Source organism: Trichomycterus rosablanca, chromosome 7 (genome assembly GCF_030014385.1).
Source record: "Trichomycterus rosablanca isolate fTriRos1 chromosome 7, fTriRos1.hap1, whole genome shotgun sequence".
NCBI classification, from domain to species: domain Eukaryota; kingdom Metazoa; phylum Chordata; class Actinopteri; order Siluriformes; family Trichomycteridae; genus Trichomycterus; species Trichomycterus rosablanca.
Window position 1 is genome coordinate 27,410,025 of NC_085994.1, and position 27,443 is coordinate 27,437,467.

General features: G+C 39.4%; 1 protein-coding gene across 2 annotated transcripts in view; it reads right to left on the reverse strand.

Moving 5' to 3' along the window:
- Window positions 1–25,222, reverse strand: part of LOC134318331 (DDB1- and CUL4-associated factor 1) — a 44,237-nt gene extending 19,015 nt beyond the window's left edge. For both annotated transcript variants that reach the window (XM_062999193.1, XM_062999192.1), the window contains exons 1-16: window positions 25,052–25,222; window positions 22,030–22,153; window positions 21,878–21,954; window positions 21,333–21,406; window positions 20,886–20,999; window positions 18,929–19,066; window positions 18,208–18,753; window positions 16,320–16,421; window positions 14,444–14,602; window positions 14,071–14,250; window positions 12,743–12,952; window positions 11,352–11,521; window positions 10,563–10,687; window positions 9,353–10,421; window positions 6,773–6,991; window positions 6,425–6,623 (exon numbers count right to left, since the gene is read on the reverse strand). In XM_062999193.1, coding sequence (XP_062855263.1) covers window positions 6,425–6,623; window positions 6,773–6,991; window positions 9,353–10,421; window positions 10,563–10,687; window positions 11,352–11,521; window positions 12,743–12,952; window positions 14,071–14,250; window positions 14,444–14,602; window positions 16,320–16,421; window positions 18,208–18,753; window positions 18,929–19,066; window positions 20,886–20,999; window positions 21,333–21,406; window positions 21,878–21,954; window positions 22,030–22,145 — 3,498 coding nt within the window. In that variant the 5' untranslated portion in view covers window positions 22,146–22,153; window positions 25,052–25,222. The remainder of the gene's footprint in view (window positions 1–6,424; window positions 6,624–6,772; window positions 6,992–9,352; window positions 10,422–10,562; window positions 10,688–11,351; window positions 11,522–12,742; window positions 12,953–14,070; window positions 14,251–14,443; window positions 14,603–16,319; window positions 16,422–18,207; window positions 18,754–18,928; window positions 19,067–20,885; window positions 21,000–21,332; window positions 21,407–21,877; window positions 21,955–22,029; window positions 22,154–25,051) is intronic.
- Between the last annotated feature and the right edge of the window lie 2,221 nt (window positions 25,223–27,443).

A 27,443-nucleotide genomic window follows, 5' to 3' on the forward strand; every position in this document is an offset into this window, starting at 1 on the left:
GGCAGATTTTGTTGGAAAACAATTTAATAGCAATTAAATAACACTTCTGTTTAAAAGAAAATATTCAGTTTTAAGAAGCACCAGCATTGTAGAAGGCTATTAAAATTCAATGCTGATTTGGCTTAATAGTGTTGGTCAGTCTGTATCATATTCTTGAAATGATAAAGTATTGCAAAGGAATATCTTTGAAATTCTTCCTCAAGGTTGCTATATTTTGGTTTTTCACTTGTCAGGGAAAATTAAGAGAGAAAAAAGCTTATTATTATCATGCGCGTGATATATATCATTTACGTGATCTGCGTATCACGTTACCACTGTACGTCACTGAGCTGATATGTGTATCAGGTGACCAGCGAGTAACGGCGTGTTATGTTTAAGTGTGATGCTCCAAGTTGTGAATTAAGCAATAAAGACAACTCGTTCTCCACATAACTAGTGTCATTTGTATTTCGTGGTTAAGTACAAAACATAACAATGCGGGTCTTCGTGATGTAATTCTACATGGCACTCACTGCCTGTATAGGTAAATTTTTCCTGTATAGAATTTGCGTTAATGCCACTATTTTTTTTAATCGCGTTAAATTGAGAACGCGTTAATACGTTATTATCACGTTAACTTCGACAGCCCTAATACATATATATATATATATATATATATATGTGTTAGGGCTAATATATATACAGGGGTTGGACAATGAAACTGAAACACCTGGTTTTAGACCACAATAATTTATTAGTATGGTGTAGGGCCTCCTTTTGCGGCCAATACAGCGTCAAATCGTCTTGGAAATGACATATACAAGTCCTGCACAGTGGTCAGAGGGATTTTAAGCCATTCTTCTTGCAGGATAGTGGCCAGGTCACTACGTGATGCTCAATAATATTTAGATCTGGTGACTGTGCAGGCCATGGGAGATGTTCAACTTCACTTTCATGTTCATCAAACCAATCTTTCACCAGTCTTGCTGTGTGTATTGGTGCATTGTCATCCTGATACACGGCACCGCCTTCAGGATACAATGTTTGAACCATTGGATGCACATGGTCCTCCAGAATGGTTCGGTAGTCCTTGGCAGTGACACGCCCATCTAGCACAAGTATTGGGCCAAGGGAATGCCATGATATGGCAGCCCAAACTATCACTGATCCACCCCCATGCTTTACTCTGGGCATGCAACAGTCTGGGTGGTACGCTTCTTTGGGGCTTCTCTCCCGGATGTGGGGAAAACAGTAAAGGTGGACTCATCAGAGAACAATACATGTTTCACATTGTCCACAGCCCAAGATTTGCGCTCCTTGCACCATTGAAACCGACGTTTGGCATTGGCACGAGTGACCAAAGGTTTGGCTATAGCAGCCCGGCCGTGTATATTGACCCTGTGGAGCTCCCGACGGACAGTTCTGGTGGAAACAGGAGAGTTGAGGTGCACATTTAATTCTGCCGTGATTTGGGCAGCCGTGGTTTTATGTTTTTTGGATACAATCCGGGTTAGCACCCGAACATCCCTTTCAGACAGCTTCCTCTTGCGTCCACAGTTAATCCTGTTGGATGTGGTTTGTCCTTCTTGGTGGTATGCTGACATTACCCTGGATACCGTGGCTCTTGATACATCACAAAGACTTGCTGTCTTGGTCACAGATGCGCCAGCAAGACGTGCACCAACAATTTGTCCTCTTTTGAACTCTGGTATGTCACCCATAATGTTGTGTGCATTGCAATATTTTGAGCAAAACTGTGCTCTTACCCTGCTAATTGAACCTTCACACTCTGCTCTTACTGGTGCAATGTGCAATTAATGAAGATTGGCCACCAGACTGGTCCAATTTAGCCATGAAACCTCCCACACTAAAATGACAGGTGTTTCAGTTTCATTGTCCAACCCCTGTATATATTAAGGCTGTCACACGATTAAAAATTTTAATCGAGATTAATCGCGATTAAAGAACAAAATTAATCTCGATTACAATTTTTAATCGTGTGACAGCCCTAATATATATGTATTCATCTCAATTAATCGCAAACTAATAATTAAGCAAAATTTGAACAGTTATGCACAGTTATTGCAAGAACGTGTTTACCAATAAAACATTCATAAAATATGATAAAATTATTAAATCTAAATTCATTGTAGAAAACACATTATCTGACAAAAGTGAGGATCTTTTCCTGTTCATGACCCTGACACTGAAAACAGGTGCACCAACCATAATGTTTTGATCTAATATAAGGCATCAATAAAGCATCAAAACACAGATATGATTATTTCATAGATCTATTAAGAAATCCCTTTAATACTGTGTTTGTGCAAAAAGAATACTGGGAAATACTGTTCTAAATTACCATTTAAACACCTATAAATACCTGAAACAGTCAAGTTACCAGACATTATCTATAAGTAATTGACTGTAGCTATATAAAAAAAGTGTTAATTAAAACAGTCCACGTAAACGCTTAGTCCACAGGGCAGGAGTGGGCCCCTTTTTCAGCCCGGGAGTTTCATGCCCAAACCTGGCCCACTGTTTCCGCGGAGGAAAAATTTTGAATAAATGAAACAGCAGCTAGCTCTTACAATGACTTTTTATTGGGTATAAGTTCAGGTGTATGTTGGTAAGTTAACAGAAAACACTTCACTTAAACATGTTTAATTCAAATTTAAATCAGATGAAGTTTAAAAGGTAAAAAATTTGATAAAGATGAAAAAGTATTTACATTTGTACATGAGCAATAAGTTGAAATAAAAATTAAAATTGCATTTGTCCTTTCAACAGAGAGGTGCTCTATTGTTAGGTTTACACTAAACTCTTAAGTAGCTTCACTATTTAGTAGGCTACCTACAGCATCAAAAGCCTCCTAAGCAGTGCACTTTATTAATAACGGTGTCATTGTCTATAGACATGAGACATGGCTTATCTGCTGCTCTGAGGTTAAAAAAAAACATTTCATTAAGGGTTAGTCTATTTTGCTGAATAACATAACATGCTTAAAGTTTTTTTTGTTTTTAACAATTTAGCCTATATTATGATGGTGTAAAATTGATAGTGATTTAGGTTATTTGTCTTCATTTGTTAAAATAAAATAGGCTATCGTGCTGACATCTTTATGAATGTCTGAACAATTTAACATATATCATGTATATTCTCTACGTTATATTTTACATTACAAATAACTATCTTAGTTTAAATAAATCTGTTAGAATATCCTCCACCTGTCCCTTCAGTAGTCATGGATCATCAGTACAGTAGCGTCGGAACAAAAACATTCCATTAATGAGTTAGGCTATTTAATATATCACACTTCAAATCATGTTTATTGTTTTCAGCTTGAAACTGGATATTTGTGATTAATGCTGTGTATTGGGTTCTACAAAATAAACTTGGCAATGTTGCGCAATACCGGCTGCATGGGGTCTGTCCTCTGGAAAACATGTCTGTTAATTTTACACATTTGGCAGCATCTTCTTCCATTGCCTTTCTTTTTTTTTTAACCTGGTCTTTTCGGCTCCACCTGGCCTCTTCCTGCCCTCCATCACCACCGACTTGCGCTATTCTGTTGCTATTTTTACTTTTACCGGCGCTCCAGAAAAGACGCCTCATGGGCCAAACCAACTTAAACATTTGGGAGGGGGGGGATTCCCTCAGATGGTAGAACCCATCTAATCTACTGCGATGTAGGGGCTGCGCTGTCAGATGAATGAGAATGAATGCAAGAATAAGATTAGATAAGTGACAGATGAGTGTCAAAATTATTTTCCCAACCGGCCCAAACTTGAGACTGACATGAGCCGGCCCATCGGGAATCCTCCCGAATCTCCCGATTAGCCACTCCGGGCTTGTTAGTCCATATAAATATCAGATACGAATGTGTTTTTAGAAAACTACAAACATCACAAATATAAATCATGTTTATAACCATGTGATAGAATAACCTGTAATAAACTGTAGAGATGAAACATCACACAGAGTTTAACTTTTTACCGGAGGGGGAGGAGGCGGAGCTACGCAGTTTTGATGGACAGCTCTAGCAGCCAATGGAAATACTCGTTACAAAGCTTGCGTGGTTTCATTCATCTTTTCATCAACACGTAAAAAAAGTGAAAACCGATAAAAGTAGTTTATCATCGGACAGTTCATGTGCTTTACATCCTAATTCATCTGAAATACAGTTAATTACCACAGAGACACACATGTATGTGGCACAAACAGCCAAATAAAAATAGTTAGATTAAAAATTGTAATCTTGATAAATTTTTTTAATCGCGATTAAAATTTTAATGCGTTAATCGCGTTAATTAACGCGATTAACGACAGCCCTAATATATATATATATATACAGTATATATTTATATATATATATATATATATGTATATATACAGTATATATATATATATATATATATATATATACAGTGTATCACAAAAGTGAGTACACCCCTCACATTTCTGCAGATATTTAAGTATATCTTTTCATGGGACAACACTGACAAAATGACACTTTGACACAATGAAAAGTAGTCTGTGTGCAGCTTATATAACAGTGTAAATTTATTCTTCCCTCAAAATAACTCAATATACAGCCATTAATGTCTAAACCACCGGCAACAAAAGTGAGTACACCCCTTAGTGAAAGTTCCTGAAGTGTCAATATTTTGTGTGGCCACCATTATTTCCCAGAACTGCCTTAACTCTCCTGGGCATGGAGTTTACCAGAGCTTCACAGGTTGCCACTGGAATGCTTTTCCACTCCTCCATGACGACATCACAGAGCTGGCGGATATTCGAGACTTTGCGCTCCTCCACCTTCCGCTTGAGGATGCCCCAAAGATGTTCTATTGGGTTTAGGTCTGGAGACATGCTTGGCCAGTACATCACCTTTACCCTCAGCCTCTTCAATAAAGCAGTGGTCGTCTTAGAGGTGTGTTTGGGGTCATTATCATGCTGGAACACTGCCCTGCGACCCAGTTTCCAGAGGGAGGGGATCATGCTCTGCTTCAGTATTTCACAGTACATATTGGAGTTCATGTGTCCCTCAATGAAATGTAACTCCCCAACACCTGCTGCACTCATGCAGCCCCAGACCATGGCATTCCCACCACCATGCTTGACTGTAGGCATGACACACTTATCTTTGTACTCCTCACCTGATTGCCGCCACACATGCTTGAGACCGTCTGAACCAAACAAATTAATCTTGGTCTCATCAGACCATAGGACATGGTTTCAGTAATCCATGTCCTTTGTTGACATGTCTTCAGCAAACTGTTTGCGGGCTTTCTTGTGTAGAGACTTCAGAAGAGGCTTCCTTCTGGGGTGACAGCCATGCAGACCAATTTGATGTAGTGTGCGGCGTATGGTCTGAGCACTGACAGGCTGACCCCCCACCTTTTCAATCTCTGCAGCAATGCTGACAGCACTCCTGCGCCTATCTTTCAAAGACAGCAGTTGGATGTGACGCTGAGCACGTGCACTCAGCTTCTTTGGACGACCAACGCGAGGTCTGTTCTGAGTGGACCCTGCTCTTTTAAAACGATGGATGATCTTGGCCACTGTGCTGCAGCTCAGTTTCAGGGTGTTGGCAATCTTCTTGTAGCCTTGGCCATCTTCATGTAGCGCAACAATTCGTCTTTTAAGATCCTCAGAGAGTTCTTTGCCATGAGGTGCCATGTTGGAACTTTCAGTGACCAGTACGAGAGAGTGTGAGAGCTGTACTACTAAATTGAACACACCTGCTCCATATGCACACCTGAGACCTAGTAACACTAACAAATCACATGACATTTTGGAGGGAAAATGACAAGCAGTGCTCAATTTGGACATTTAGGGGTGTAGTCTCTTAGGGGTGTACTCACTTTTGTTGCCGGTGGTTTAGACATTAATGGCTGTATATTGAGTTATTTTGAGGGAAGAATACATTTACACTGTTATATAAGCTGCACACAGACTACTTTTCATTGTGTCAAAGTGTCATTTTGTCAGTGTTGTCCCATGAAAAGATATACTTAAATATCTGCAGAAATGTGAGGGGTGTACTCACTTTTGTGATACACTGTATATATATATATATATATATATATATTTATATTTATGTGTGATAGATTAGATGTAGGGGATTTTGTTACACATTTGAAACACTTCTCAGTTCTGCCTCCTAACCGCACATTGACAGTGATTTACAATTGCACTTACATCACCGTCACATCACCAACACAACACAACCATCAAAGTATATTGTCATCACAGTGGAAGCCCTTCCTGATGCAACAATCTAAGCTGTAAATGTTTTTATTAGGGGCGGGTTATAAAGTCAGGGTACTGCTTTAATACCCATAAGATTAAACTGTTTAAACTGGCATGCTTACTGTCCTCTTTACATTTGATCTGGTTAATGTGTAGCTCATTCATTAGGAGAAGTAGTGGTCAAACTTACCCTGGATGGCTCAAGGTGTGTGATAGCAGAGCTGTGGCAGCTGTAGCTAGCTTCTTCCTGCCCACTGAACACATTGTAGAGTTTTAGCTGCCCTGTGCATGTGCCCAGCATGAGGAAACGCTCCCGTGCTGAGAATGCACAGCACATGAAGCCACTCTCATCCTCCTCTGCTTCCTTAAACAGCGTGATAGGCCTGAACCTTAACAAGAAACACAATCATTAAAATAGTATTTTATTATTAAAACAGTAACTTTATGCTCAAGCTTCATTCAAAATATTACACAATTAAAATTTACACACTAAAGAAAACCTAGATTTTCCTTGCAAAAAAGAAAACTTCTGCTGTACCTGCTGAAAATAAGATGCCTGTCAAAGCAGCCTCCATCCACTCCCCCATATTTCGGATACACAACTCTGTGCATGTGTCGTGCAGTAAAGTTTGTAGGTGCCTGGCGCCTCTGCTTTGGCTCTGGGCACTGGTGGGGTGTAAAAAGACTGAAGGGGGGGCATGTGGTAACCGGGTTCTTACAGCGGGCATGCTGCTCCCTCAGGTACTCTGTAATAATACTGCAAAAAGAAAACTATTTATGGATCACAAACAAAACAAAGGCAGGTCACAATTCTGACATTTTGGCTATTTACTGTCATAAAAACAAATGCAAATAATTTACTTGTGTCTTGTCTTACAACTAGGGGCGTTTTTAAGAAGCCAGTCAATCTTTCACAGGTGTTGAATGGAAAGAAATTTAAATACCCAGTGGAAACTCAAGTGAACATTTGAAAAACACAGACAATAACCAGACATGAGGGTCAAGGTCAAGGAGGCAAGGAGCAGTGCACAAGCAGAGCACTTTATACAGAACAGCCATATACTAATAGGAGTACTGGCCTTTACGTAACAGGTACAGGAAGATGTAAGTAATGGACAGCAATACTGTTGTCATACAGTGCCTTGCAAAAGTATTCAGCCCCCTTGAACTTTTCAACCTTTTGCCACATTTCAGGCTTCAAACATAACGATATGAAATTGTAATTTTTTGTGAAGAATCAACAACAAGTGGGACACAATCGTGAAGTGGAACGAAATTTATTGGATATTTTAAACTTTTTTTAGAAATAAAAAACTGAAAAGTGGGGCGTGCAATATTATTCAGCCCCCTTGCGTTAATACTTTGTAGCGCCACCTTTTGCTGCGATTACAGCTGCAAGTCGCTTGGGGTATGTCTCTATCAGTTTTGCACATCGAGAGACAGAAATTTTTGCCCATTCTTCCTTGCAAAACAGCTCGAGCTCAGTGAGGTTGGATGGAGAGCGTTTGTGAACAGCAGTTTTCAGCTCTTTCCACAGATTCTCGATGGGATTCAGGTCTGGACTTTGACTTGGCCATTCTAACACCTGGATACGTTTATTTGTGAACCATTCCATTGTAGATTTTGCTTTATGTTTTGGATCATTGTCTTGTTGGAAGATAAATCTCCGTCCCAGTCTCAGGTCTTTTGCAGACTGCAACAGGTTTTCTTCCAGAATGGTCCTGTATTTGGCTCCATCCATCTTCCCATCAATTTTAACCATCTTCCCTGTCCCTGCTGAAGAAAAGCAGGCCCAAACCATGATGCTGCCACCACCATGTTTGACAGTGGGGATGGTGTGTTCAGGGTGATGAGCTGTGTTGCTTTTACGCCAAACATAACGTTTTGCATTGTGGCCAAAAAGTTCGATTTTGGTTTCATCTGACCAGAGCACCTTCTTCCACATGTTTGGTGTGTCTCCCAGGTGACTTTTTATAGATATCTTTGAGAACTGGCTTTCTTCTTGCCACTCTTCCATGAAGGCCAGATTTGTGCAGTGTACGACTGATTGTGTCCTATGGACAGATTCTCCCACCTCAGCTGTAGATCTCTGCAGTTCATTCAGAGTGATCATGGGCCTCTTGGCTGCATCTCTGATCAGTCTTCTCCTTGTTTGAGCTGAAAGTTTAGAGGGACGGCCAGGTCTTGGTAGATTTGCAGTGGTCTGATACTCCTTCCATTTCAATATGATCGCTTGCACAGTGCTCCTTGAGATGTTTAAAGCTTGGGAAATCTTTTTGTATCCAAATCCGGCTTTAAACTTCTCCACAACAGTATCTCGGACCTGCCTGGTGTGTTCCTTGGTCTTCATTATGCTCTCTGCGCTTTAAACAGAACTCTGAGTCTATCACAGAGCAGGTGCATTTATACGGAGACTTGATTACACACAGGTGGATTCTATTTATCACCATCAGTCATTTAGGTCAACATTGGATCATTCAGAGATCCTCACTGAACTTCTGGAGTGAGTTTGCTGCACTGAAAGTAAAGGGGCTGAATAATATTGCACGCCCCACTTTTTAGTTTTTTATTTCTAAAAAAAGTTTAAAATATCCAATAAATTTCGTTCCACTTCACGATTGTGTCCCACTTGTTGTTGATTTTTCACAAAAAATTACAATTTCATATCGTTATGTTTGAAGCCTGAAATGTGGCAAAAGGTTGAAAAGTTCAAGGGGGCTGAATACTTTTGCAAGGCACTGTATGTAATAAAAAAGGGCACACACACAGCACCAACGCAACATCTGGTGGTTCCAAGCCCCATAGGCCCCTAATGTAGAGATTAGGGGCCTCTGATTTGGGGTTATATTAAGCTAATTAACTATATTAGGCTAATTAGCTATAGCTGTTGATGCCCAAACTATCTATATGCATTAGGTAATGAAAACTGCTACTTCAGAATTTGTTCATAAATACTCATTCACAAGCAAAATTAAACTAATAAAACTAAATTTCTTTTTTCATACAGGTAAAATTTAACATGTCTGAATAATAGTCATAAAATATTGCATTAAAGCTTTCAAGTTATAAGAAGATCTAGTCTAGGGTTATTGACTAATGAGTAAGGGTGTTAGCAAACCTATCAAGAGCCGGAGGTGAAGGAAGATGACGGTCCAACTGTTTCTTCATGGCTGGACTCTGGCTAAATGCCCCATGGTCCGATTTTTGCCTCAGAACTCTTGGCTTTTTTGCTCCCATGGTACAGGGGGAGGGCCGCTCCCTAGAGAACACGATTCGACCAATCAGAGAAGAGCCATTGCTATTATGAGATGTGGTAGTGGCCAGTGGTTGGGGTTGTGAGGTAGAAGGGCGGGGCTGTGGGTGAAGAGGAGGGGTTGGCACATGAGGGGCATGGCTACCAAATCGCGATGCCACCCCATTGGCAAGTCTAGGAGTCCGTGGAATGGGAGCCGGCGAGGGAGGCGTGGACACAGAGGGTGAAAATGGTGCTACGCTAGAATGTGTGTGTGAATGCAAATGAATGCTCATAGGTAATTCTGCCTCTTTCGTTAATGCCGCAGCAGTATCAGTGAGACCTTTTGACAGCAGATGATTCCGAATGAGAAGCAGCAACTCCTTCTCTGGGAATGTAATACGTGATTGAGCTACAACATTTGCCCGCTGCAGTCGTGCTAGTGAAACATCCGTGCCAATTAACAAGGGCTTTCCGGATATTTGCTCTATCAGCTCAGCGGCATACTTGCAAAAGCGCACATGCTCGCTGCGCTTGTCCTGAAGCACAGGTTCTTTCATTAGTTGTTGGATCTGTCCGCTGCTGAAGAGCGGCAACTTGCTTATGATCTGTCGCACAGTGGCACTTCGTGCCAACCCCACAAGTGCTTTACAAGCTAAAGCACGGATTTGGTCAGCATCGGTGATGGGCATTTTAATTGTAAGCAGGGAGAGAAGGACTTTGATGCCATTGTTTGACTGGACAACATTCCACATTTTGGCCAGGACACTTTCACTGGAGCGGTGACTCTGGGGCAGGCGGCGACGAGGTGTTCCAGAAATAAATTTCCCAATGCTAGAGACACGCTTGTCAGGAGCGCAGACACAGTTGATCACCACCTGCAGTGCTGACTTCTGGATCTCTGCATCATTAACAAACATCTCACCCTCAGCTACCATCAGCACAATGCTCATACCTGCACAAATAGAATCAGCAACAAACAGAAAGTAGAACATAATCTCAAAATTGTCTCTTCAGTAAAGTCTGTATTCAGATTTCTCATCTATCTGTAGCACTCTAAATTACATAATCTCAGCAATCAACAACAACTGCTCACCCACTGTGGAGATGGTAGACCCGCCCTCATCCAGTACTGCCACATTTTCAGCCAACAAAAGCTGAGTTTTTGGGATAACAGTCAGAATGCTGAGGATATCCAGTGCATACCGCACAGTGTCACTCCTGGAGACAAAAATTTATTAGAGTGTTGAAATGCAATAACATTTTAGGATTACACATGTGCCTTAACAAGAAACAGTGCAGTTATTGAAACAATGATCATGATGCAATTCTAGTATTCTTCATTTATAAAATAGAGAGGGACACTCAGGTGGCACAGCAGTCTTTTATGCTGGCCCACAATTGCTAAGATTTGATGGCTAAAGTCCTGCAACAGACTGGTGCCCTGCCCTGGGTATTTCTGCCTTGAGCCCGGAATTTCCTGGTAACGCTGGACATGCCATTCCCCTCACAACGATAAAGTGGTTAATGAAAATGAGAGTCGAGGGTATGATTAAATGAACACACACTACTGTCACCAAGTCTTTTTTAAGCAAATGTCACTTCACTTGCGCTTATCGCAAAAATCTTTTACTATGGAACAAAAAGCTGTCCAAGCTGTTGTTTTGTCATGTACCTTGAACATTTTCAGAGACATAAAAGTACATGAAAATTTTTTTTTTGGACATTTGCAGCTTTGGTTGCTTCTTAACACCTCACTAAGCTAGGTAGGTTTGGTTTAATTGCCACTTTACCACATATTTGGCTTTATCTATAATCTAATATAATACAATTTCCACTTGACTGCCATGACTTAACAATTCAGTCCTCAAATCAGTCCTCTTACCTGCCATAGTATGTTCTCCAATCACAGGCAATGGAAATGAGTTGCAACAGAAGCTGTACACAAGACAGTTTGTGGAAAACCTCAGCAGGCTCCCAGTACAGGCGTACCGGGGCATACTCAATAAGGAACTCCACCATTTCAACCACCTGATCGCGAGTGTAGGAGCACGGCTGAAACGCACACACAAAAGGTTAGGGTCTAGGGTTAGGGTTCATTCATTTATTTTTTATTTACAATGTGCATGATTGTTTAGTATATAAAAGAGACAATATCTTTAAAAATAAGTTAAAATGTATCAACTTTGTGTAATTAAAATATTTTAATAGCAAGTCCAAATACAAACACAAAACCGAAAAAGTTGGAAAAGTATGAAAAATGCAAATTTAAAAACAGCAGTTTCTTAAATTTATTTTAACTTGTAGTTTATTGCAGACCTTATAAATATTTAATGTTTTGTCTAGTCAACTTTCCATTTGTTAATATTTATTTATTCTAATATTTCAGGCCTGCAACACATTCCAAATAAAATTGGGACAGTAAAGCATTTACCATTTTGTAATGTTGCTATACCTTGTCACAAAACTTAAACACATTTTGGCACCAAGGATACCAAGCGATGAAGTGTTTCAGGTGTTATTTTGTCCCATTCTTTCTGCAAACTCCACACAATTTCTATCGTTGACAGGTCAGGACTGCAGGAAGGCCAGTCTAGTACCTGTACCTTCTTTTTCTGCAGTCATGCCTTCGTCATGTATCATATGCAAATCCCTTCAAATCTTTCTTTGAGCAACATTGCTTTTGAACATGATAATTTTCTCACACATTTTTTGACAAATGGGAGATCCTCTGACCATTTTCGCTTATCAAAGACTCAGCCTTTTTTGGATACTGCTTTTGTACCAAATCACGATTACCACCACCTGTTGAAATTACTTAATTATTTAGTTTTTTTTTTTTTTTTTTTTCTCTAAACTGCCCCCATTCCAACTTTTTTGGCAACATTGACAGCCTCAAAACATTTTTGTAGCTATCTGTAAACTTCGTGCACCTGTCTTTTTCACCACTTCATTTCTCGCAAGCTCTTGGATATTTACTGGTCTCATTTACCAAAAGTAGATTTCCACTCTCCAAAGATTTTCAGTTTGGAAAATTATAATCATGACTCATTGCTGGTCATTTCAAAATAGTCAATTTGTTTTCCTTCTTAACTATCGTTGTGTATTTTTGGATGTCTGTGTTGGGTCATTATCCTGCTTTAGGACCGTTTTTGTTATACTTAAACCTGGCTGTCACACACTTCGAAGCATATTTCACTCTAAAACTTTCTGATAATCCTCTAATTTCAAAAGCCTAAGACTTTTGCACTGTACTGTAAATGGTCCTGTACGTACCTTGTAGTAAGGCTGTGGGTGGATGGGAGCGCCTCCCTCAGTGCGCTGCAGACTCTGTTTTACTTGCTCCACTTTAATAGCAAGGTGGGCCTCAAAATAACGCCGCAGGGCCATGCATGTGTGTTTGGCTGTCTGCCTGCTGGAGAAGATCTCATCATCACTCAGCAATGCCCCCTGATCCTCTGGATTTAGAATCTCCAGAGTGCTTATCTGAATACATAAACCATAAAAAATAAATTACTACCAACTCTGCATATTCAGTTCAAATCATTTTAGTTTAATAATTTTATATCCATTGTCATAGAGAATCTTACTTTACCAACAGTAAGCTAACAAATTATCTACAAGCATAGACAACAGTGATCACCTATGTAAATTCCCATAAGACTTACTATTTACTACTGAAAACCTGTACACTGCCGTGTCCAACAAAAAGTTGTTTAAAGTTCAGTCAACTACAAAAATGCAGCAATAAATAAATACATGGGAAATGGCTAAATGTAACAATATTTTCTTTTGCAAATGTTCTTCAGTAGAAAAGTGGTTACGTTATGTCTTAAAAAATTTAATGCAATATGTAACTGTTTAAGTACTTGGTAATATTATTTATTTAACAATGAAGACTTGTCCATATTCTTAGCACGGAAATTATATCAAAACCAGCTTTAGAACTGAGTACCGTTTCCTAAATTGTACCTCAGTCATTCTTTTTTTAACTGCTTAATCTTGGGCATCCTGGTGAGTGACCTTGCTGATTCAAAATTCAAAAAGAGTTTATGACTGTCAAATTCTGTGATCTTTGGCATGGAACAATGTGACTGAAAGTTGTTCTTATACAGCAGAGCTGAAAATCAAACTCACGAGTACAAGATGTCAGCGCTGGTGTGCAAGCATGTTTTTTTGCTGTGTCATCTTTTGTTTTTACAGAAATCTGTTGTAAAATATATTTTTGTTTTACACTCAGCAATGGCAAAAAGATGGGACACAGAGGAGGTAAAAGCTGCCAAGACACCTCAGAAAATCAAGTATTTGCAAAAAACCTGTTAAGAAAGACTGAAGTTTGTCTAAAAGCCGAAGCTAATGCCCAGAGTAACGTAAAAATAAATCATTTATTAATACATCTATATAATGGTAAAGACAATCTGTAACCACAAATAAATATACTACAAATAACAATTTGCACCCTGTACTGAACATGTCTCCAAAAATCAACCATTAGGTTCTGAAGGGTTCTGTGGAAAAACTGTCCCCAAAGGTAGTGTTTGTGCATGCGCAGGTTTAAAAGTAAAAAATAAAAAAGTAAAATGACTGTGTATATAACTACATACCAGGTTAACAAGGCGTCTTAGGCCATCCTGGTTGTCGAAGAGTGAAAGCACAGCTCGGAATGAGAAGCAAATGGAGAAAAACATAGTAGCGTGGCAGCAGCCAGAGGCATGAGAACATTCCAGCAGCCACAGAGTGTAACTCACCACCTCTGCCAACAGTGAGTGGGGTAGCATACAGACCTAGAAAAGATAAATTATGGGGCTGAACATACTTCATATTGACTGGTCTTATATGCCTGAATTTAGGCATAGGATTTTGATAAATAAATACTACACATAAATAAAGCACAAACTCTTTAATTTATTAATTTGGTATTGCTATTGTACATACACCCCAATGGTTTCTAAATTTCATCAGTCATTTACTACTTACCCTCTCCATGGCATCTTGGTTGTAGGCTAAATAATAAAGACACAGGGAAACTCCTGTAGCGGCCATGGAGGGCCGAGGAATTTCCAAAAGCTTTTGTACTCCACCATGAGCCACAAATTCTGCTGCAAACTTTTTATGCAGCAGCAGAGAGGCAAGGTACTACAACAGAAGAGAGTTTGGTTAATAGGCTTACACATCAATCAAGTGTTTTTTGTTAAACCCTTAACAAGTGTTTGTGTCTATTTTAAAATGTAAATACTTAATGATGAATTACAATATTTTGTAGATTTTTTTTATAGTAATTTAATGATAATTACCAAGCATGTATGTGTATGTGTGTGATGTTGCCTAACATGACACTGTTCATCTATTCCAACTAGGGATGTTTCAATCCGATTTCAAAGATCGGAATCGGGCCGATCAAGGCATTTTTTAACTGATCGGTATCGGCTTTACTAAGGCCGATCCTAAGCCCGATCCTTTGTTTTATGTCAGCATGTGTGGAAATACTTTACATTGGAAAGTGAAACAAGTCCAACAGTGAAGTGTAATGTCTGCAATGCGAGCGTTTCACGAGGCGGTAGGAGCAGAGCTGCGTTCATTACTGTAGAATTTTCATATTTATATGGTGTGTGAGTCAAGGAACACTCCGGTTAACAAAACAATAACTTTTAATCCGAGTATGAAAACTTCAGGACCATAACATACAGCTTTTACGAGTTTACGTGTTACAAGACTGAACGACATCTCAGTATCAAGCACTCCGATTGGCTTAGTTATGTAACCGAGCATCGTAGTGATGCACTTGCTTAATAAAGAAATAAATACACGGTATATTCACAAATTGTCAGGAGCATAACACTTTATTAACTTATTCTGTTACGGTACCGAATAGCAGACAGCTAGAGTCATCGCGTTAGCCAAGCACGCTATTTCATGCACTATGGAAGCCCCAAAGGGTCAAAACACACTCACTTCGAGTAGAAACGTCCATCAAACCATTGTCACAATACAACCACAGAAAGGTTTGTTACAGTTACAACACGCATACAAGTATGGTGGCTCATAAGAAACAAACCAGATATCATTTAACCAAACGATCTACAATTACTACCAATTTGATATGGCACCTAAAAAATAAACTTCAGTCGAATACAGCGAGTTTATTATTATATGATGAGAAGAGGAACCGGCTGTCCGCTAACACAGCAGAAATGCTGATTTTCCTCAAAAAGAACCTCCACTTCATTTTGAGTGTTCTAGTTTTACTACTACAATGCTGCACTAAGTTTGTTTACTTAAATTTTGTAAAAATAAAACAATAGCTTGGATGCAGGCATTTTTTTTCCTACAGCACTGCAGAGCTATTCAGTTGTTAAACATATACATTGGATTAATTTAAATAACTGTAATGTACTTGGTGTGCACTGTGTGAACAGTATTATCTAGTTCTTATCTAGACAATATCTAGAAAATACAAGTATCGGTTTGAGACTCGGTATCGGATCGGGATAAAAATTACGGATCGGGATCAGGAACACAAAAATGTGATCGGGACATCCCTAATTCCAACAAATGAATAAACTGTGGTAGCTTAGCGGTTAGGGTAAGAATCAGAAGGTTGCTGGTTTAAACCTTACGACTGCTTGGAAAAGTGGCCTGTTTCAACTCTGGTTGATTAACAATCACTTACAATTAAATCCTAATAAAACACTTTTGCTTGTTGGGCCCAAAGCTCAGGACTCTAACTTGGATGCTTTACATGTCAATCCTGTCTGAATAGTTAAAAACCTTGACATTATTTTTGACTTATCTATTTCCTTTGAGGGCCACATCAAGTCTATCACTAAGACTTTTTACTACCAGTGCGTGTTACCTTCAGGGCCTCAAAGGTAAGCTGAACATCATTAGTCTGCTTTAAGTCCATGTAATGCATGAGAAGTTCCCGTGCGCCAAGCTGCATGAACACTGCCAAAAGCTGCACACAAACAATATACAAGTGTAATAAGGATAAAGGATCTAATGAACCGGCAATTTTCAATATAAAAATAAATGACACACTGGCTGAACGTAAGTTGAGCTTATAACCACACTATTTACTTTTTGCTAGATGCAATTTTGTGTCAGTAACAGCATGCTTGTTGGTGGCTTTTGACTGAGAAGGCGTGGTTGTAGTAGCCATTCACAGCAGTCAAATGACTGACGTTGGAGCTTTTAGGTGTAAGCAGGTCAACCTGGCACTACACTTCTAGTGTTAAGTATGTTTTTATTATGTAAACTTGTCCAAGGGTGGGTTGCAGCAGTTGGTAGTTCCTTTTCTCTGAATGTCTGAGTGGTCTGTCTTTAGAGATTCCATGGTTTGTAGGCAGGATGTGAAATCTGACCAGATTAGAAAGGCTTTATGAGGGCTGTATTGAATAAACTTTACAACAAGTTATTGGGAATATGCAAGGTAGTCACATTGAAAGTGCTTTGTTGTCAGGTCTCAGTAAGCTTAAATATATAAGGGTGTTTATTTTTTCCTGTGTTATTGCATTCACAGAGTCTCTGTGTGTCAGGGTGATCCTTCTCTGCAGACTTTAAAACAAGAACCAAGATCAGAACATTTATGTTGTACATTTAACACAGTCGGTGGTGTTAATAAAGTTATGTGTTAATATCTGAGGGAATTTGGCGCTGGCTTACTGTAGAACATTCAGGGTGTTTTTCTGAAGTAAGGGTATGGGACCCTGTGTTTTCTTTTTAACCAAGGTTTTTCGGAAGAAACCTGGTATAGGCAGACGTGTCTATGTAAAGAGTTTAAGTGCACTCAACTCCTTCAAGAGAAAGGAGGATTGGACGAGGTCACGAAACACAACTCACCAAAAAAGACTGGATTCTGAGCAAATTTCTTGTTGACTTAGTTGGTGTAAATTTGGAGTTTATTAATTGCCATTTACCACTGTCAGATATAGTATTCTGTTTGATTGATTGTGGGAAATAGTGACTTATCGACTCAATCTTTTTTTTTTTTAATGGTCCTTAAATTTAAAACTCTTATATTTTAGAGTATATATATCTTATATTTTATTTTTTGTTAAGCTTATTGCTATTTTTTGGAGTAGACATGGGCCAGAACAAGACAAAAAACACATTCTGTACATGACAACATTATTATTACTATTATACAGTACTTTTATCTGTGTTAATTATGGACCAAATAGTTTAAGTTCCTGAGAAGGTAAGTTTTAGTGAAAGCCAGCTAGAGATATAAAAAGGGAAGCTGGAACAAAAAGAAAAATAGCCAAAAAGCTGGTAGATAGGCCAGGAGTTGTTTTCATGTCTCCAGATGACCTGCATTGCACAGCACGTTAGTGAAGGGCCAGATGTGGATTTGAAACAAGATGGTACCGGAAAAATAGTAACAGAAACACAGCTTGTAGAAAACACCTATTGGTCTAGAACAACGATAGCTTGTTTTGTTAAACTCTCAGAATGTCCCATGTTCTGCGCTGAAAAAAAGAGATTTGTTTGATGTACTCTGTTGTGCTGTACGCTTCATAAGCAAAACCTGAACGTGGTAAATGGCAAGATCTGGGTTGGTGGCTTTGTGAGGTTAGTGATTCATATTCAATGGCCATCCACCATTTAACCTGAAGCAAATTGGGCAAGACTTTCTACAAATATCTTTAAGATCTCTGTAATTATCTCAGCCAAATGTCTAAATTATACACACTTTTATAGCTTTAAAACTTTATTTTTTTTCTTTATGAAGGCAACCTCACCTCTTGGTACTCCCCAAGTGGCGTCAGGTACTGCAGAATGAGGCGCTGCTCGATGCCCGACGTGAGTGGGTAAAGGTGGTAATTGTTCCCAATCACCCATGGACTCATCTCCGACCAGCTGCTATTGGACAACTCACTGAAGCTGCGTTCAGGTTCCGGCAATGAGAAGTTTAGTTTCTGTTTAGCCTTTCTGCTGTTCTCGTGCTCCACCCTCTTCTTCCAATCTTTAACTACCGCAGCAGAGTTTTCTGGCTCAGACTGGAGTGCTGCAGCTGGTTTCATCACGCCTTTGACAACAGAGCTGGCTCGGCCACTGCTCTTCTGGACTGAACAGGGCTCAGGGGAGATGGCTAAATCCAATTCGTGCCCAAAGCTGTTGTTCTCAGCATGAACATGAGGGCTGGATGAAAACTCACCATCCACTGCTTCCTCATCCAGAGGGAGCATTGGTTCCATGCTCTTGCGTGGACTAGGCCGCTTAAAGTCCTTCCGGCTTTCGGCATCTTTTTGTTGGAGCTCGCGCAGCCTTTGAAGCATTAAAGGAACCTGAAGAAAAAAATGCAACAGTAAAATCTAATTCAGTGCTTATAAGGAGTTCATCCCATTGTGTTTAAGTATTGACATTTGCTCCTGTTTATACTGCCATTTACCATTTTGCAGTAATAGTAATTAGTAATTGTGTCAGAATTTATAAGTGTCAAGATTAAAAAAAGGCACAGACCAGCACAGAATTCTCCTCCCGGTAGTTGGCAGCAATGTCTTGGTTCTCCATGGCTCCAGCGAGCAGACCTGTAGCATAGATCCTCAAGGGCTCCTCAGCCTCCTGGGCCCATTTAAACAAGCGCTCTACAATTCCCTCCTACAAAAATAAAATGCATATTTATAGTTTCAAAGGAAAGTGTTTCTTGAAATTGCTTTATTACAAACCATTTCTACTGCATAACAATTTACATTTAAAAGACCAAGTCTGGGCAGTAGTAGCTCAGCAACTAAGTTCAAAAAACTAGCTGGGAAAAAAAATCTATAATTTATCAATGATACACATACAGTTCAGTGTTTAGGTTTTAGCACCATGTCTGCCCTTGGGCCATGTTCATGGCAGGAAAGGTTGTAAAACATCTTTTATAGGTCAACAAAGGCAGGAAGTCACTCTTCTGTTATATTTAATAAAGGTTTTTTTTTTTTTTTTTTTTTTTTTTTTTTACTCCTTTTTCAGCGCATCCAATTGTTCAATTAGCATCGTGCTTCCTCTCTGTCTATGCCGAACTCTGCCCTGACGGAGGTGATTGAAGCTAACCCGTATCCCCTCCGAAACACGAGCAGCAGCCAGATGCATCTTTGCCACCCACACATCGACGAGTTTGGCGCCACCTAGCGTTGCATGCGGAGAGACACACCCTAAGGGCACCCCCTCCCATCTCTGTGTAAGCGCCTCCAATCAGCCGGCAGAGAACGCAATCGCATTCTGACAGAGAGAGACCCACATCCGGTTCCTTGTCCCACCCCCCACATGAGCAACCGGCCAATCGTTGCTCATATAGCCACTCAGCTTCGAACCGGTAAAGCAAGGCTGGATTCGATACCACGCTTCTCAGAATCCAGCCCTGGTTGCAGCGCGTTTCTTTTTACCGCTGCGCCACCTGAGCGGCATATTTAATAAAGTTATGTCTGTTGTCTATGTATGTCTGTCATTTGTGATGTTTTTGACAGGAATTTTTAGGAATGTCTCTGCTTATTTTACTTGAACATACTTATTGACCGCCAAGTCCCGGTTTAATTAAAAAGACTCTTGCCCTCACTATCATCCTGGACTTTGCTCTCCTCGGTCTGCAAACTATGTGGTGGCCGCCGAGCCTTTATTAACTTTTGAACTTAACTTTTTTGAAGGGAGCGTGCATGACAACGTAGCTTGGTCCTTGTTTTGAATTTGTATTTGTAGTGTATTTGTCGAAAGTGTCGGGTAATCGGGGTTAAGAAATTATTTAGCATAATAAATACATTATATTATTGTTAAAACTTTGTTTGTGTGGTGAGCTAGGGGAGAGGGAAATTACGCCGCCCCATCCTAAAAGGTGTTTGTATGTTCTAGCTTATTTCCATTCCATTGAACCAAATATATCAAGGATTAGAATTTAAAGTGTGAGCGTTACAACTATGAATACACATGTACTAACAGTCCCTACCATCAGAGAAACATTTATTCTATCCCTGTTCATTACGTAGTCATCTGGCATTTTATTGACATCTTTTGTTTAGATCTTGGTTGCCTGCAACAAACTTAAATTATTTCTCTCCAGAACAGGTTATCTCTGAAGTGTAAGTTGGTTGTAGGTTGTTTTAATGAATGTGCCAGTTAGATGCTGAGCCACCGTAATGATATTGTTAAACCTACAATTATGGCATTTATATTTATGACATATACCAGATGCTTTTGTTCAAAGCAACTCACAACTGTGACCTGTACAATAAAAGCAATTAAGGGTTAAATTTGGCTCATGGGGGCCAAACAGGCTTGACCTGTGACCTTTCAATTATTTGTCTATTACCTTAAATGCTGAGCTACCACTGCCCTAAAAGTAAAAAAAAAAAAAAAAAAAAAAAAAACTAAAATTGAAGTAAAACTCAAATTTAGCTTACTAACCCACAAATCTTGCTTCTGAGTATTAGGTCTTTCCTACCTTTTCCTGAAAAACCACCGCAGTCTCCAGGCCAGGCATGATATTTAGCAGCAGTCTACATGCTGCAGTGTTCAGAGGAACTTCTCTACTCGTCATGACATATGAGTTCACCAACTATAAGACATGACATTAAGGGGATTTACAGTTAAACAGTTTTATATATGGTGTAAAAATTGTCACACAAAAATTTCATTAAACAAAACATTTCTTTACACAAAGAATACTTGAGTAACAAATTATTTGTAAAACAATTTTGAACTTGTAAAAAAAATGTACATTTAAAATGACATTAATAAAATTCATTTACAGTAAATATACCTTATGTATCATTAATAACTTACAGTGCATGCAAGCTCCAAAAACAATGAAAAATCGAACAATAACATAATAAATACACAACACAGAGACCAAACACAGCCCTGATTTATGCTATGCTATGTCTTTTACCGCATTCATGAAGTCATCATTCTTAAACAGGATCTTCAATAAATGTCCCAGCATGCTTTCTGGGTCTGCCCGTCCTAACAAATATAACAAGCAGATTATTAGATAATTTAAAAACTCATTTTAAATCAAAAAGGCAAGAAAGAAAACTGATGACAGAACATTAAGGAATCATTTTTAACCTATAACTGCTTAAGTCTGCATAGCGTAGTGAGACAGGCAGTAATGTAGAACAGTAACATAACTGTAAATCAGTAAAAGTCAAAAAAGGTCTGTTGTGTCAAAATTCTAACCCTTAGTATGTGTGCACCAGTTACATCAACAGCATTATTTAAACGACTTTCTTCATTAGTTATTATTAACTATACTAGTTAGCACTAAACACCTGTAATGATTATTAAAAAATATTTAAAAAAAGACATTTGTGTGTGTAAGTTCCTTTGCTTCTACTATTTTCATAGAAAACATTCTTAACTATTATTGGGAACATAAAGTTTATGCAAAGTGAACTGTAAACAGTTATCCTGTCTACATATGCTTAGCAATACCTGGGTGGCGGTCATCAAATGGGTCAGGATCAGCTTTGTGATACTCCTCAGTCTCTCTTTCAACAAGTTCAGATATTCTAGAAAACAGGAAAAAACAGATTTAGTGCACTGTTGAGATCACTGTACAATTGTTTACAGCGTGTGTGACTCACTTGGTCAAAATGTTGACCAGTTCCTGAGTGCTGCCTTGTTGTTCTCGTTCCCACTGCTCCAGCAGAGCAGTCAGCTCTGCTTTAGAGTCCACGCTGCCCTCGATGGCAGACGCCATCTCTAGGTCTAAACAAAGGGGGGGGGGGGGGGGGTAATTATCAAGGTAAATATAACAGTTACAATGAAATAAAATGAGGCAATAGAAAGGTTTTATGACATTCTCTCAAGAAATTTTAACTAGCTATGTGCAAAAATCAGATACTAAGGATATAAAAGCAGAACATTCAGACCTGGCTGATGGTGCCTCAGAAGAAATGTTTATTATTAGAGAGCCACAAGTTTCTCTAGATCTTTCTCCTGGAAGCCCAACGTTGGTATTCTGATTGTCTAAAAATCTTGTACAAAAACAATATTGCAAGCAACTACACTGACTGCCAATTTCATTTAGACCCTTTGTGCTATACTATGTAAAAGGTAGCAATTGGTAGCAATTATCGCTGCAAGTCCTATTTTCTTTCTACAGGCTTTGAACACATGGAGTTGGGCAATTTATCCCAGACTGGATGATGAGCACTTGTAAACCAATTTCAGGTCTATGCACAGATATTTGATGAGGTTTATTTGGCCTGAAGCAGCTCCAGTGTTATTATGGCTGTATGACTGTATGAGATTATTGTTTTATTGAATGGTGAACTGTCAATCCAGTCCAAGTTTGTACGCACTCTGGAGGAGGTTTTCTTCAAGTATGTTCCTGTATTTGGCTGCATTTATCTTTCCATCAGTTGTCACAAGTGTTCCAGTCTCTGCCACTGAGAAGCCCCACCATAGCATTATGCTGCCATCCCCTCAAGTTTCTTACTAAAGATGGCATTAGCCAGGTTATATGCATTGCTCATTTTTCACTAGACTAAGTGCTAGCTATTATACCCAAATAATTAAATTTAGAAATTCGAATTTATCAAATCTAAGAATATTTTTCCTCAAATTGCCAGAGTTCTTTAGATACCATTCAGCAAGCAACAAGTCCACAACACCTGTGGTATAAATATTTCCTTTATATTTAGCTAACAAACAATAAACTTCCTAATTTATGTCACTACATGGATTCAAGAGACTCTACAGACGTGGCCAAACTTTGGACTCAAATTTTGGTTTTCACAATTTTTGCTGCTTCAGTGTTTTTAGATCTTTTGTTAGATGTTTCTATGGCATACTGAAGTACAATTAAAAGCATTTCTTTTTTTTTTTTAACTTTTATTGACACATACATTAAGTTTATGCAAAGACTTTTGGGCCAAATCCTGATGGCAACCCATTTTTGCCTAATCAGTGCAGTTTATCATAATTTCTGTGTTTTTGTTTGCCCACCTGCTTTTTGAGTATTGATATTGAGTGATACTAGAGTGATAAAGTGTACAGAGCAACATACAGTGCTGTATGTATTCTATTTTTACATTTCACACATGTTTAATTTTATCAAACTTTTTTAATATTAGACAAAGATAACCCAAGTAAACACAAAATGCCTTTAAAGGGCCTTGCTCAAGGGCCAAACAGTGGCCCTTGGATTCAAATCCACAACCTTTTGATTAATAGCACAAAGCTCTACCCACTGAGCTACTGCTGTCCCAATCACAAAGAACACAAAGGCTCAACTTGCATGTGTCAAAAAACATCTAGATGACCCTCAAGAGTTTTGGGAAAGTATTATTTGGACTGTTCAAAGTGAGCAGTGGAACTTGTTGGAAGGCATGGGTCCCGTTCGGCATATAGGTACCAAAAGCAACACATGGTGGTGGTAGAATGATGGTCTGGAATTGCTTAACTTACGCAGGATCTAAATGCCACACTTAACACATAAACTTGCCATACTTGATGTAACCATGAATTCTGCATTCTATCAGAAAATGCTGTAGGAGAAAGTGATCTAAAGCAGACAGCCAGGTCCACCTCTCCCCATGGTTAAAAAATTAAGGTTTTGGAGTGACCGAGTCAAAGTGCCACTTAAATCAATTGGGACAGTGATAGCTCAGTGGTTAAGGTACTGGACTAGTAAACAGAAGGTTGCCGGTTCAAGCCCCGCCACCACCAAGTTGCCACTGTTGGGTCCCTGAGCAAGGCCCTTAACCCTCAATTGCTCACTGTGTTCCGCTCATTGTGTAAGTCGCTTTGGATAAAAGCGTCTGCTAAATGCTGAAAATGTAAATGTAAATGTAAATCATATCGAGACGCTCTGGCAAAACCTAAAACAGATCAGTCAGTTCATTCTCACTGAGCCTTTAATGTAGCCAAAAGAAAATACCGCAAAAAAACCTGGCAAAAATTCCTCCAAATGTATTTTAAAGTGAGCCAAAATTCCTTTACAAGACTCGTATCAGGTTATGGCAAATGTTTGATTGCAGTTGTTACTGCCAAAGGTGTTTATCTTCAATAAACAGAATGATGATTTAAAGGATACATGTGTGTTTACCCGTGTTGACTTTATCTTACATTTAAATTTAATTTATCTGAAATATTTAATTGTAAAAAGGATCAAAAATAGAAATCGGGTGAGAGGCAAAATACTTTTTACATCGCACGTGTGTGAGTGCGTATACATATATTAGCTGCAGCTTTGAAAAATAATTAACGTATGAAGTGTGCGGTAAGTGTGGTTATGTTGATTACAGGTACTGCCAAGTCAGCACAGACCTGAACTGGGCTGGAAAATAACGGTCAGTTTATAATATGCGGGTTCGTTAAGGGTAATGGAGCACCTGCGCACAACTTATTCTTTTGAGCAGTTACAAAATTAGCTAAAGTGTTTTGAATCTATCCAGACTACCTAACCAGAGAGTGTGTAAGATCAAAGCTATGCTAAGTAGGCTGCTGTTTGGTAGTATGAAGGTTAGGTAAGGAGCGATATGCAACTACAGACTTTTGGCTTTACGGTTTAGCATAGAACCCTAACATACTGACATGCCTGTCATTACAGCCAACTAGCTTCGTGCTAACCTGATAACAACGTGAGATAGCAGCTCTTACTTGACGGTTCCTCTTAGCACCACCGCTGCTTTCAGTCCGCTTACTCTAGAAGCAATTCCAGGAATGAAGAAGCGGTGAGTGATACAATGAGATTTAATAAAGCGCTTTACACAAACATGAGCACCTTATTCAGATTATTTAGTCCAATCCGCTCTGAGCGCATGAACTTTATCATGGCGACCACGTTCTGGACGTCACACTTCCGCGTCTACTGTCCACCTATAATGACGCAAGTGATGTTTTCGAAACAGCGACTGGTGATTGGTTACATTATGAGTCAACCAAACAACTGTAAAATAGCTCGCAAAATAGTTCTAGACCGGGGGGGGCCCCGTCCCCGGCCCCCGTCCCCCGGCCCCCGTCCCCCGGCCCGTTGCCCTTTCTTAAACGGCCCGTTGCTCTTTCTTAAACGGCCCGTGAGATATTCATTATAGAAATTATATGAGTACGGAGCCCCTTAGTCACTAAGGAAAAAAAAAAATATGTGAAGACAAAATCCGTACCCTCAGTTTAGTAATCCGTACCCTCAGTTTAGTAATCCGTACCCTCGGTTTAGTAAACCGTACCCTCAGTTTAGTAATCCGTACCCTCAGTTTAGTAAACCGTACGCACTGATTTGTAAACTGTACTTTTAGTTTAAAGTCCGTCTGCGGTCACGCTATCTGACGGTAATACAGTTGCGAAGCATTGAAGAGGATAAAGCATCTTTTTACAGCTTAATATACTATATATTACATATTATATATATATATATATATATATATATATATATATATATATATATATATATATATATATAAATATATATATATATATATATATATATATATATATATAAAATATATATATATACAGTATATACTGTATATATGTGGCCCAGCCCGGGAGAAATGCGATTTATAAAGAGCCCTTGCGCGACCCGTAGCACGCCGCCATTATTGGGAGAACATTTGTAGAACGCCGCAGCAGTCTGGATTGTTCCGATTTGCGGCTACAGGTGCACTAGAAATGTTGGGCGTAGTGCTGGTGAGTGGTTGTTTTTCCATCGAGTAGTATTGAGGGGCAGGGGTGACTTGTAAAGGTATTTATGCTCTTTTGTTTGAGTTAAATAGTATTGTGGTGCAGGCTACCTGTGCTGGGTGTGTGTATGTGTATATATAGCTGGGGGAAGTTTACATACTGTTAGCATATAGGCTAAGTTGTAGCTGCCATTCATTATGGACTTGTGTTTTTAGCAAACTACCGAGGTTGGTGATGGAGGAAGCTCTCCGACGCCGCCATTATTGGGAGAACGTGTGTAGAACGCCGCAGCAGTCTGGATTGTTCCGATTTGCGGCTACAGGTGCACTAGAAATGTTGGGCGCAGTGCTGCAAACTACCGAGGTTGGTGATGGAGGAAGCTCTCCGACGCCGCCATTATTGGGAGAACGTGTGTAGAACGCCGCAGCAGTCTGGATTGTTCCGATTTGCTGATGATGGAGGAAGCTCTCCCAGGGCATCCACGGAGTTAAAGTAGCTGGTACGGTACAGAGGGAGGGATTGGACATGATAGTAGAGCAGAGACTGGTGTAGCCACTGTTTTTTTTCTTTGTCTTTTTATATTTTATTCTTTTATTCTTGTGGGTCCATATTTCGGTAAGCCCAGTTGTCAGGAAATGATTGTGATGTGGGATTGTGCAATATGTATTGGTGTGTAAGACTTATTGAGTAATATAAATAAGTAATATTGAATAATATCGCCTTCTATAATGGGTTTTTAGTCCTTTGAGTGTACAGATGTAAGAGGGTGCTTTGTGACTGCTATACTTAAGGTTAGCAGGGTCTTGGGTAAAATCCCCAGTGCAGTCAAATCTATGATTGTTACTTGTCCAATGTCATGCAATCTGTGTATGTTTTCTTCTTTCTCCTTGAAGCCCACATAGTAAGCTGATTTGTGAACGGTGGTGGCTTGCGGACAGGTTGGTCAGTGGTTCCTGCCAAATTTTATCGGTGATTGTGTGGTAGGTGTGGAAAATTTTCTATCCCACTTTGATATATAAGTTTTGGTTAAATGTATACACGTGATTGTGGGGTAAATCCTTTGCAGTGATAATCCTGATTGTGATTGGCTTTTCTTTGTCTTTTTATGTAGAGGGCAGCAGCCATTTCCTAAATCTCTTTTAGCCCGCACAATGTTATAAAAATAAGCCGGTGGTGCTTCACGGAAAGCCGTGAAGCACCACCGGCTTATTTTTATAACATTGTGCGGGCTAAAAGAGATTTAGAGTTTTCCTACTTGTTCCAAAGAAATTGCACATAGTGATTTTATTGGTGTGACTTTCCTCTTAAATAAACATGTGTCGAGACATAAGCTGTGTGTCATGTATATCATGATTTGTTGAACCAGTGGGGA